Genomic DNA, 13,238 nt, shown 5'->3' with positions numbered 1-13,238 from the left:
TGTAACTTATAATACTTGTACAACTATTATAATATGATAATTATAGATAGTTATTTTAGATTTACAAATAAATAGTAATTATATTGTGTATGCCAGTATTTTAGATTTATAAATAAATAGTAATAATATATATTATATTATGTATTCTAGTATTATATAATGCGCTAGCTAAATAATAAATATTTACGATATAATTTTATGATTCTTCAAACTATATTTACAAATTTCTTTACATTATTTAATAACCTCACTATAAACTTTAATACCTCATTTGGATTTTTTTTTTTTTGGTGCATTAAGTATAAATAATCTGGTTTTCTACTTTTGATTACACTGTGCCGCGTATTATGTTTTGCACCAACAATATCACGTAGCTGTTCGCCGGTCGGCGGTCACAACATAAATTATTTGAACATGTCTGCGAAATATATGCCCGGAATTCGGCTACATTATGAATAAAAAGCAAAGTAGTATTTGAAACAACAGTACGAAAAAAATTATATTCTTCAGTGGTTAAGTGGAACATTAGAAAAACAATGTGTGCCAACGAATATTTTTGAAATCTTGTCTCGATTAACGGCTGGTATAAATCTTCAATGAAAAAATGTAGGAAGATTCATCAGAGTCATCGTTTTTGAATATCATTATTTTCGATCATATATTATGTATTAACTGCAGTGCATCGTTCCAATAATTGCACACATTTTGCTGATATTTATAATAAAAAAAAATGTAATTTAATAAATTGCTTATTAATATTGTATATTATATATATTCAATTAAAACTATGGCTAAAAGTTTTCCTGGGTATGCTCTATAAATTAAAATAAAATGCATTAATGTTTTAAGATTGGATTAGTTGTTCACATGTTAACCCGTTACTAAAATATTTATTTCAGTCTTATGTATATAAGATAATATTATGCATATGTATTACATATATGTATAGTTTATAAGTACTTCATGTCTCAATGAAAATTATTCACTAACCAGATTATCGGGATCGTATTTAGTATTTTTTTATGCAGGGTGTCTGCAACGTGTTCGTCCTCGTACATACTACATACCGGGCCGCCTACTTTACAAGATTATAATATATTCCTCTATGCCGGGGCCTGACCTAGCATTGTAACTTATATTATATTCATATGGTGTGTGAACTGTGAATACTTGACGGAAATGACTAAACTAATTCAACTTTTAAAATATTTAGAAATCAGACACATCCACTGTAATCGTTTACCATCTGAAATATTATTTAAGTAATACGCAAGGAAAAATGAGATTTTTTATTTGGAAATTATTTGAAACATAAAAAATTAGTCAAGTGAAAATTGGCTGCCAGGAACAAGCATAATCAACTGTTTGGTATAAATTTCATATTATATTGTATAATATGGGTATGAATTTCTATTATAAAATGTTCATATACTAATCATATTATATATTAGAATAATTAAGTATGGAGGTGGTACTTACTGAGATAACAAAATAATATGTCGAAATACTTGTTATATAAATGCGTAGTTAATCAAAGATAATTTAATCAATGTTTACCTCAGTAGTTTATAGTATAATATATACTTTCAAAAACTTTTTGAAATAAATTCGATTTTACCGATCCTGTATCATTGTAAATACACTGAAAATTTCTACCGTCGGAATGATTTATAGAATCGGTCATATATTCGTAGAGCCTCTAGTCTATATTTTTTATTATTAAAATGATAATATGATTTTAATTATTCCTTCTTTTTTTAGACGAATTATCCTTCTCTAGATTTGGTAAACGGTGAAAAAACAAATATTCGGAGAGGAGTTTGATGAAATGTTTGAGTGTTATATTTTTGTGCTGAGAAAAACTTTCGTTACACGAGATATTTAGATAGTTGCAGTAAAGGTAAAAAAACAACAAATCAGTTTAATTATTCGATTTAGAAGGAAACCTCAATTTTACTTCCAAACCAGTTTTTTTTAAATTAATAATAACAAGACAATAACGGAGTTATCATTGAAAAGTATACTTAGGTCACTGTACTAGAACACGCACAATATAACACTATTAAGAGTTATATAATAGATACAAACTATTTGATTTCGGTGTTTTTTATCGTCCCACTTGGACACATCAACATTATATCGCCCCCCCCCCCACCACCGCCGTGGACTGTTTTTTATCTTCCAGTTGGCGGTTGTACACTCAATTGATATCATACGCATCGATAATGGTTTGATTTACAAAATAATCAACTTAGAGACCTGCCATCTCTCAGACCAGTCATAAAATACAAGAAATAACGTGTCATAATTAACCGCCTTCGAGTAGGCCATATTCGTATCGCACACGAAATCTCGCGGATTCATCATTAAATGAAACCTGATCTCCATCAACTAATTTAATATATAACCGAAAAATAGTGTAAAATATTATAATATAATTATATCAAATAATAACCTCGTCGTTGGTGCCAAAAATATATTTTACTACGCGTTATTGTTGTAAACTATAAAAAAAAAAAAATTAATTCCTAGTAAGTTATTTTGTTTATTTAAAGTAGCCTACCTACTTAACCTTGATAATCCTTAATTTATTTCGACCTCATATTTTTAAATTCTTGTATTGGTTTTTAAATGACGCGTTTGAATAACATTTTCTTTTGACGTTTTTAAGGAGTGTCCCAGACGTATTCTATTTGATTGGAGATTTTGTTTATTTAATATTAGTATATTATTTATTCATTTTATTATTTGTTAGAGTTATCCAAAACATTTTAAAAAAAATATCTAACAATTTTCAATGAATTAATTTGATTTTTAATTTTGTTGTGATTCAAAACATAACGCGATCCATATAATATTGTATGAATATAGAAAATCGAACAAGAATAAAAATTTAAAAGTACACAATAATTCCTATACCTATAGCGGTTTACTTGAAAATCCAGAAAAACTGAAAAGCCGAAAAAGCCCGTTAAAATATTTTCTCTACACCAATAACCGAGGTTCTTGCGTCGCTGCTTTTGAACATGGAAAACTAATGACATCGGGTAGTCTATCGACTCTTATTACATGTTACCAGTACCAAGATTTTATATATCCAATCGCTTACTAATCCAAGACAAGTGCGATATATCACGGAGTCGGCCGACTTATGAATATTTACTCGAACCAGCCGAATGCCTGTCGCTCTAGTTTACTTGAAGTATATACGAGTAAATTTCGCACCGCTGTTGCTTCGCCTAACGAAATGCGATCGCCGTGTCGAGATTAACTGGACTATCGCGTAGTATTAGGCGCAGTGAACGGATATTCAGTACCCTGAATCCGCGCATTGACGCATAGACGTCTGTACTAATATAATACAATATGTGATTAACTGTATGATTTAATTTATGATGGTTGCACCTAGTACGTGAGTAATATTTTATTTTTGTTATCGTGTTTTTTTTTTTTTTATACGTGATTATGATGTTATGTGTAATTCCCGATCAATATTATTAAGCTAATTTCTTCATGATATACCTATAAATAATATTTCGTATACGTATAATAACTAATAAGTAATACGTTGTTGATAACTATAATAGTCTTCGGGCGGTGAATAATTATAAATTATAATAAATAAATTACGGCCGACCAGAGTAACATAATATTATCGTCCTGTATCGTATGATGTTTTGTAAAAAGTAATATTTTTTACATTTGATCAACTAACATGTACTTACATATAATATATTACTATTACAAGTTACTATTGCATTTGTGAAATTCCTTTGGATGTGCGTTTAGTGTTGCTCATAATTCACCTCAAAGGATTGAACATTTCTAATAAGTGGCTCGCGAATAATTTACTTTGGCAGATTATACTTTGCACATACCTCGCAGACTTACCTCAACCTCGTGGTTCCGACTAGAAGTACATTAAATAATAACCATAAAACCAGTGAAAATGAAATTGGACATCATCTTAAGGTGAAGGTCGTAACCGTTAACCGATAACATTCTGTGTAGCCAGACGATGTGGATAACTGGTTTTACCGATTTAGTAACGTTCCTACATCAAATAGGTACTGGTTATAAACCTTTCAGTCTAACGTAGGACTTTGACCGATCATCATTGTGCATACTATTATACCTTCCTCAACCCTTCTAAATATCGCGGGAAATATTTACATCAAACATCATTACCAAGATTTTTAATAAATAAAGCGTTAGATAATATTATAATGTCTTATAGATAGGTATTATATTATGTTCGTTTTTAATTAACACACAAGGCTTCAAAAATACTAAAAACTTTTTTTTTTTATATCAATTTTAATCTGTATTAGTCGTGACCGATGCGAACACGTTCACAATTGTTTATAAAATTCTTACTTTATGAATAACAAAGTATTTTAGAAGATAACAATTAAAAAATTATGTTCAATTATAATATAAATATATATTATCTTTAGACAAAATAAATAATTAATATAATACTTTATTGGTTACTAAATTAAATGGATATTATTTTGAATTGATTATATTTATTTATACTTAACAATACTTTATCAAAATCATCGTATTCTCTTTTTAAAATTGTATAACATGTAATATACAATGACAGTAATATAAAAAAATTTGAATAGAATTACACTATTTTGTTTAGTTTGTTTCACCAATTTGTGTTCACTAGTAAAACTTAAAAACTAAAATATTTTTTAACGGCCAAGTACTATAGTATAATAAAAAATCATGATCAAATCAACCAAAGATAAAGATGATCCAGCTGGGGTACATGAAGTATCGCTCAAATCTAAGTCAGAAAAACCAAACCTGGACGGAGATCGGTTGAATATATTCCTATTAATATTACTATACACAATACAAGGATTTCCTATAGGCATATCCACAGCTCTTCCGTTGATTTTACAGAGTAAAGAAATGGTAACATATAAAGATCAAGTAAGTGAATATGTATATATTAATTTATTTTATAAAATTAATTAATTCGAAAAGGGATCAATTTACACATGACACATGTATTATAAAACACAAAATTCAATTTTTAAACTTAGATAAAGTGAATTTCTTTTAAATGAACCGTTTTTGATTAAAATACTATACTAGACGATTCATTTATCGGACAATATTAATTATTTAAAAATCTATAAATTTTGTTGAAAAACATTTTTTTTCTTAATTTCTAGTCAAAACAAAACAATTATTTTTTATCGCTAATATTTTTCTTTTTTTTTTCTTTTTGGAATGATAATATTATATACTTTTATTTTTTTCATTTTTTTTTTAAATTTATGTCATATTCTGAAAAAATACTTTTCGGAATGTTTCAATAAATAAAAATTGAGATTTGGACTAGTAGTTTACAAGTTATAACTTACTCGTATATGTATTTTAAGTTTAGGTGAGCCAAGTAGTAAACCAATATTTTACGGGGTATCCTTCATAGTTTCTCCACTCTGCTGAAAAAGTAAAATACTTAAACAATTATAATGTTAATATATTTTAAAATAATGAGTGTTCTTTAATAAAATAATCGCCCTGTATATATATAAATTGTTACTATTATAAATGAAATAATGACATGTATTAAATATAATTTTATTCAGTATTAACTTCAGCAATAAATAAAGGGGAATTGTGTCCGTGTTTAAAGTTTTAATTTTATCTAACGTCTTTAATTAGGTACAATTTTTTTCTATATCAAACAAATTAAATAATATATTTTGAATAATTATTATTTAATTTTTAATACTGTCATTAAAATTATTATTTTTTGTTTTATTTTTTAGGCAGCATTTAGTATGGCATTATGGCCTTATAGCATTAAACTCTTATGGGCTCCAATTATTGACGCACTCTATATAAACTCAATTGGTAGACGAAAATCCTGGCTATTACCTCTTCAAATATTAATGGGTATGTAAATACTAAATTCATCTTTTTCAACACATACCTAGGTATAAAATTATGGAACAACAAAGTTCATATGATAAATTAAAGTTATAGTAATGTCCTTCAATATTTCAACAGAGAACATCAACAGCACTATAATAATATCTGTATACAAATTTACTATACTGCTGTACTTGCAATACTTGTAAATTTAGAATTTATTAAATATAATTTGTGATATCGAACAGGGATCACATTTTTTTATATGGCCATCAATATGGATAATTGGTTGCCCGAGAAAGGAAAACCAAATCTTGAAATGATAGTGCGTTTGATCTTCCTTATTAATTTTTTATCTGCAACTCAAGATATCGCCGTCGATGGCTGGTCGTTGTCAGTGTTGAAGAAGTGAGCACTGCAATGGATTTATCTAATTTACAATACAATTTTGAAATAACTTTTCTTATTTTGTCCAGGAAAAACGTGAGTTATGCCTCCTTGTGTCCTTCTATAGGAGTACCGATTGGAATGTTCTTAGGTTCAGTTTGCTTCACTTTGCTGGTATCTGAACAGTTCAACGTCAAATATTTAGGAACTGCTACCGGAAAAGGAGGAATTATAACTATGAAAAGTACGGAAATAAAATCATATTTAATACACACATTTTAGATATTTTTCATACGATATTTGACTAATTTTCGTTTAGGTTAATTTTTCGTTGTATAACTTACAGTAATTCTAGAAACAATGTAATATCTAATTAAAATAACTCCTACGTACAAAACTATTAAGTTTTTAGTTTTTATAATTTTTGGTGTAGATACGATAAAAAAAATATGCCGCTTTATAATTATTTATCAGTAGCATACTAGCATATTTATATATTTTAGTAATTTACATCAGTTTTTAGAACTGTTAGTTAGTTTTAAATCTTTATTTTCATTACAATCCATTTAACAGTTTGTATACTAATTAGTACACAAAAATAGGTACATTAATTTGTATATTATTATCTACACCCACATTTTTTCACCCACTAGCCTGTTTGGCATACAATTGATCAGCCCACCAAGAAAAAATTTTAATTGCGCCTATAGAGAATCGCAAACATGTTTTTCTGTCATCCTTTATTAGCTAATGTTTCTTTTCTACATTTTTATCCAATCAGACAAAATTCATTGTCAAGAAAGCTTATTTGATTGACATTTGTGAAACTGACTATCTTTTATTACTGTCCAATATTTTAATGAGTTTTTTTTTTCATATATTTTATTTGCTTAGGTTTTTTTAATATTTGTGCTGTATTCATTTTTATGGTCACAACATTCATTGGATTTTTTAAAAAAGAAAAGCATACAATGGAAGATGGCCACAAAAAAATCAGCGTTTTTCAGAATTATAAGCTATTGTGGGACATTTTGAAGCTTCCTCGTATTAGAGTATTGACACTAGCGTTACTTACAATAAAGGTGAATAATGATAATAATAATAATAATAAATAATCATATTTCTTTCAAATATTTAATTTGACCACCTGACTTGGAAAGTACAATATTATTTTAATAAATATTTACTAAAGTGATTAAGTATATACTATATATCTAATGACTTATATTTTTAATATGTAAATTTATTTATTTTATTGCTCTAGAAATTATATAATTTCTGCTTCGACTACTAAAACGATTAGCATTATATTTATCTAAATACATAACATTTAAGAAAAAAAAAACAATTTTAAATTAAATTATTAGATATAATATTCATACACTTTGCAATGACTTTTGGCTATATTAGATTTTATATTTCGATTAATTTAAATTCAAAATTGCATTTTTTCTATTCGTCTAAAAAAAATATATGCTGATTTGAGTTGAGCAGTGTTACAAAAACATGTCAATGGCCTTTTGGGAAAACCACTGGTTCAAAAACTGTTTTCATTAAATTGTAATATGTTTACAACACTAAAGATTTTAAATGTTTATAAAATATTTATTTTAGTATTTTACATAGATATTTATCATTTTAATAAAATATTTATGAATTCCGGGTCATGACTTAAAGATATATTCCAAATTGTATTCATAATCTACATTTTTAATATCTGAAAAATACATGATTAATCGTATATGGTATATTAACATTATATAATTTGTATTATCACTGATTCTAAATACTAGTATTTTATGTTATCTTATCTTATATAATGTTTGATTATACTGATAAAGCCATGAATAAAATAATTTTTAGTATTGATGAACAAACACATATTATATATTTTTCGATATCTTTATTGTACCTATATTTGGTTGGAAAATTATGATTTTGGATAAAACTAATATTAATTCTGTACTTGAATATGGTATTGAAAAACATTTCATTATACATACTTTTTTTCAAAAACGTTTACAATTGTTTAAAAGTTAAATACTATAAATGGTTCGATGTAAATTTTGTCAAACAATTTCTGCATAGATTTTGTATTTATTGGTCTTTTTACTAAATCATGTAGGGTATAGGTTATACGGATAATATTTCTTATTATAAAAATAATAGCTTTGTCTATGGAACAATTAATTTTTTAAATAATTTGATTTTAAGGCTTATTAAATACTTCAATGACCTAAAAATAAAGTAAGTAAATTCCAAATGCATATATGTAAATCAATAAAGTAAGCAGACGTCGGGAAGCACTTACATAAAATAACTTTCCATTTATTGGTCTAAGACCACGAAATAAAAAATAGTGCTCGAACAGCATTAATTTACATACAATTCTAATACTATGATTACTACTTATTATATTTCTAGCAATATTTTACATAATCGTCATATTATTTTATTCAGTATATTTTGCATAAATTTGTATATTTTTGAATTTAATTAAATATTCTTCTATTTTAAACATTTATTTCACGTTTTTTAGTGGATAGAATTCACAGCCCTGATAATAAATATATCTGAAGAAATAGTTTAGACAAATTACCACTTTAAAATTTAAAAGCCGTAACAGTGTTTAAAAAAATTTAAAAATACATAACCAGTGGCCCATCGAGCTCTGAAGTGTCGACATTTTATTAGCATATGTTATATAATATTGGTATTTAATAGAAATAGTGTAATAAATAAGTATAATTATAATGTAATATTTAAATATTTTAAATACACATAATATAATATACTTTTATAAAAAATATTTCAGTAAATTACCATTTTGCTGCACTCAAAAATTATTTAAAACGCTTTATTTTTATATTTTAGATAGGATTTACTGTTATGGAGACTATACCGAACTTGAAATTAATTGACGCTGGTGTACCTAAGGATGACATTATGATGATTACTTCAGTAATGTATGCAATTAAATTTTTTTTCCCAATGTTTATATGTAAATATGTTACGAGTTCAAAGCCAATGAGTTACCATCTGAAAATGACGCCCGTCAGGTAATTAATAGTAGTTATAATAGTTATTAAATATACACGATATTGTTTTCAATTATTATAGCTTGGCGTGATATTACTATAAAGTTACATATCGATTGACTTTTGAAATTACGAAAAAAACAATTAACACTGTATATCATCATATTATCAACGATAACTAAAATATAAGTTATATCTAGAATGATATTTGTGGTACACCTAATAAGACAATTTGATTAGTTGTAAATACTACCCGATCTCTACCCGTACCACGAAAGCCTCTGCAATTTTTTAAACATATACAAAATGATAAGTGAATATAAATTGCAAAATTTCTTAAAATACAAGGTTACACTAGTCGAACACTAATATCATGTTTATACTTTATACGAATTTGACCATTATCACATTGAAAATAAAAATCTTCCTGTTTGAACGTGTGATCTTAACTAAAAAAAATCTTGATGACCTGATTAATTTTATGATAATAAAATACTTAATAATTACACATTTTTAACTATAATTATAGATTATAATATGATGTCAGAAATAATATTGCACAATATATATACATACACACACACACAAACACATAGTACCTATCTAATAAATCTTATATGCAAACACACGGTAGTATAAAAATATTAATAATTAGAACCCGCAGGATAGGAAAAAAATTAAACTTTTAATAAATTTTAATGAAATTCAAGGACATTTAATTATTTTAGACATGGTATATTTTAATAAAAATAAATAATTAAGTATAAAATATATTCAATCATCTCGTCATACTGACAAGACATAAGAGTAGCATAGAATTAATTATCTTTAAAGTTAAATTATTATATATGTATACGAGTACCTATTTGCTATAATTATGTAAGTTCAAAATCTATTATACTCAATTTCTATGGTAATTAAGAAGAATCGATTGTATCTCGATAACACCTATAAAATAATAATAATAATAATAATAATAATATGCAATTTCATATTAGTTGATGTAATAAATATTTAAATTAGGTTTATGTTAAAAATAAACTATAAGTTCAAAAATGTTCATCTAACCATTTACTTACACATAATGTTGTGTAGTTCATAATTTTTTTTTTTTTTTTTAGTTTATTTTTGATCTTTTAAAGATAAATCCATAATGCTTACGTAATCATTACAATCTATAGTATACCGTTCAACATTTTATGAGCATTTCTGACTTTTTAACTTATCTTCTATTCTCAAACGCCCATCTCATATCTGTGTACACATTTTTAAAAGATTTATGTAAAACTTTATGAAAGTTGAATGTTATCCAGGTAAAATAAAAACTAGACTATTAACTATCAATGTGATGTTTCAATTGTATTGGTACTAACTTTTTGTAGCTTATCTAAGTCTTTTTAAGTACAACGAGAACAATGAAAAAATTATTTTAAGAATGAAATTAGTGAGCAAAAATGTTTTTTATTAGAATTTAATTAGTGAAATAACGCATAGCCATAAATATATTTACCAACACGCCACTAATTACTATGCATGGAATTATTGTATGTGATATATCAGTGAAATAACATAATATATTTTTTTTTTAACGAAATATTTTTCAGATTAATTTGGGGTATTGTACTCTGTACGTTCGTTTATTATACACCAAGTTTAATAAAAAAAAATGGAATTGTTACTATACCAGCATATTATTATGTTATATTAGGATTTGTATCTCTTGTAAACGAGGTGAGTTAATAAGTCTACAATAATTTTTTGGTCTGAATATTTCTTTAATTGTAAATATTTATTTTTTATATGCTAAGACTTGTAATATCTCTAGCTATATAATATTGAGAACGTAAATATATATCGAGATAATACACGGACAATCATTATTTCAAACAATACAAAAAATTTTGAAAATATTCTTTTTAAATAGTTTTAAGTTATTAAAAAACAAAATGTTCGGGGAAAAAATCATATTTTTACTATTTTTTCATTACTATAATTTTTTAAATAATAATAATATATTTTTTAAATGCTGTTTTTACGCTTTAAATTAAATTATTTAAAAAAATATATTAATGATAGACGTCATACATTTAATGGATAATGAATCATCCGATATAAGATTATATTTAATTTAATCAAGCAATAATAGTGTAAAAAATTATGAGTTAAGAAAAACAAAAAAATAATACACAATTTTAATTTTTGTTTTAGATGTTGAGTTTATTTTTGATGCTGACACTACTTGCATTCTTTTGTAAAATAAGTGATCCTCATTTTGGTGGAACTTATATGACACTATATAATACATTTTATTTTTTGGGATGGTTAATACCAAATACTTTTGTTTTGAAGCTCATTGATCTTTTGACTTTCAATGAATGTTCAAATGATTCTTTAAATACATGTTACACAAACGATTTAAAAAATGTAAGATATTTTTGAATATTTTTATACAATAATTAAATCTTTTATTTTTTAGTACTTTTTTTGAACAGAAAATCTTCAAGTTCAAGAATTTTGTTTATTCTTAAATTAATTTTTTTTGACTTTTTTTAGTTATGCGAAAATAATGGAGGAACTTGTGGAATTTATGTGGACGGATACTATGTAGCAGTGTTCATATGTACGACTCTTGGGTTCATTTGGTACTTTAGTTTTAAAAATATCTTAAAAGAATACCAATTAGTGGAGCTTTACCATTGGATGGTACATGGAAAACAACTAAGTACTGATGAAGTAAACGAACCATGCATTATATCTTCAGCGTGATTGCAAACAATAATGACCATACTAAGTACTTGGTAGTCCAAGTATATTTTAAATATTATAGTGTTAATTAAAACATTTTGGTTTTAAAATAAAATAAAAAAAAATCATTTACGTGCTTTAGACGGACACTTAAATGATTGTAAAATGTGCTGCAACATTTTTTTTCTATCACAAATGATTATTATTCAAACCGGTTTTTCTATTTTGTGTGTAGGCATCCAATGAAATAAACCTTGGTACAAACGTCTTCCTATTGCACTTAGATTTACCCATGAAAACATCTAACGAGTGATCTAATGATAAACAGTCACCTATTAAAGGTTCACATAATATAAACTATGATATTATGTAACTTGATAATAACAATAATTATAATTAATATTTCCATGTCGTCACCTTGATAAGATTAGTTAACTTCATATCTAAGGGAAATAATAGAAGATTATATATAAATTGTTTCTACTGAATATAATCTACATAATATGGTAATGAGAGTATGCGGATGATTGGCGCTATAAGTGTAATAATCAACTGGAATATTTAATTTAAATTTATAAAAAGCGGTAAAAACAAAATTATGTAATAAAAAATAATATGATATTTTTAACATGGAAAATAATCATTTTACCCCACATTTCTCCTGCTATCCACTATTCCAATATCAATAGTAAACTTCCCTATTTTATGCAGTCGTTCGGACACGATAGTTACTTATTAGTGACTAGAAGGCACTAACTACTATACTACTTCTATGAATATCAATAAAACACCCCCTTAAAGGTCAACATCTGTTTAAAAAACCAGATAGGTCCGTACAAAATCTATGTGAAATGCATGTGATTTACATTTCGGTACCAAATGACCAAACAGTAATATAATTCAGAGAAATAAGTCTTAGAAAAAAAACATCGTTATGCAAGTCGATGTCCAATTCACAAATTACTAAACTAATTAAATTATTGCTTAAAATGATGTATTTTGGATATGAGTATATGACAATAGACAGGTACAGTATGTTAGTATTTAAAAATCTTGAAAAATAAATATTACCTTGTACAACTTATATTATATTATTTACTTAAAACAAATATTCAACAATAGTACAGCACACGTTAAGAAAACTGGTTGATAACTAATTCAGTAAGTAAT

General features: G+C 25.8%; 1 protein-coding gene across 2 annotated transcripts; it reads left to right on the top strand.

Annotated features, from left to right (window-relative positions):
- The first annotated feature begins 3,273 nt into the window (after window positions 1–3,273).
- Window positions 3,274–12,246, top strand: LOC132930212 (acetyl-coenzyme A transporter 1-like). Of its 2 annotated transcripts, XM_060995950.1 has the most exons (10): window positions 3,274–3,412; window positions 4,716–4,947; window positions 5,796–5,922; window positions 6,147–6,306; window positions 6,375–6,529; window positions 7,180–7,367; window positions 9,160–9,344; window positions 10,928–11,054; window positions 11,532–11,747; window positions 11,877–12,246. In XM_060995950.1, the coding sequence occupies exons 2-10, from the start codon at window positions 4,738–4,740 to the stop codon at window positions 12,087–12,089; spliced, it is 1,581 nt and encodes a 526-aa protein (XP_060851933.1). In that variant the 5' UTR covers window positions 3,274–3,412; window positions 4,716–4,737; the 3' UTR covers window positions 12,090–12,246. The 2 variants fall into 2 exon arrangements, with proteins under 2 accessions (XP_060851933.1, XP_060851932.1); XM_060995949.1 differs by lacking the exon at window positions 3,274–3,412 and having other exon boundaries at window positions 3,833–4,947.
- The last annotated feature ends 992 nt before the right edge of the window (window positions 12,247–13,238 follow it).

The sequence above is a fragment of the Rhopalosiphum padi genome, chromosome 4 (assembly GCF_020882245.1).
Source record: "Rhopalosiphum padi isolate XX-2018 chromosome 4, ASM2088224v1, whole genome shotgun sequence".
Taxonomy (NCBI): domain Eukaryota; kingdom Metazoa; phylum Arthropoda; class Insecta; order Hemiptera; family Aphididae; genus Rhopalosiphum; species Rhopalosiphum padi.
The sequence above is the reverse complement of the archived record's forward strand: the minus strand, read 5'-3'. Positions and strand labels throughout refer to the sequence as shown.

Coding starts and splice junctions, on each gene's coding strand:
- LOC132930212 (XM_060995950.1), top strand. CDS start 4,738: ATGATCAAATCAACCAAAGATAAAGATGATCCAGCTGGGGTACATGAA. Junction 9,345..10,927: donor CTGAAAATGACGCCCGTCAG/GTAATTAATAGT, acceptor AATATTTTTCAG/ATTAATTTGGGGTATTGTAC. Junction 11,748..11,876: donor ACACAAACGATTTAAAAAAT/GTAAGATATTTT, acceptor GACTTTTTTTAG/TTATGCGAAAATAATGGAGG.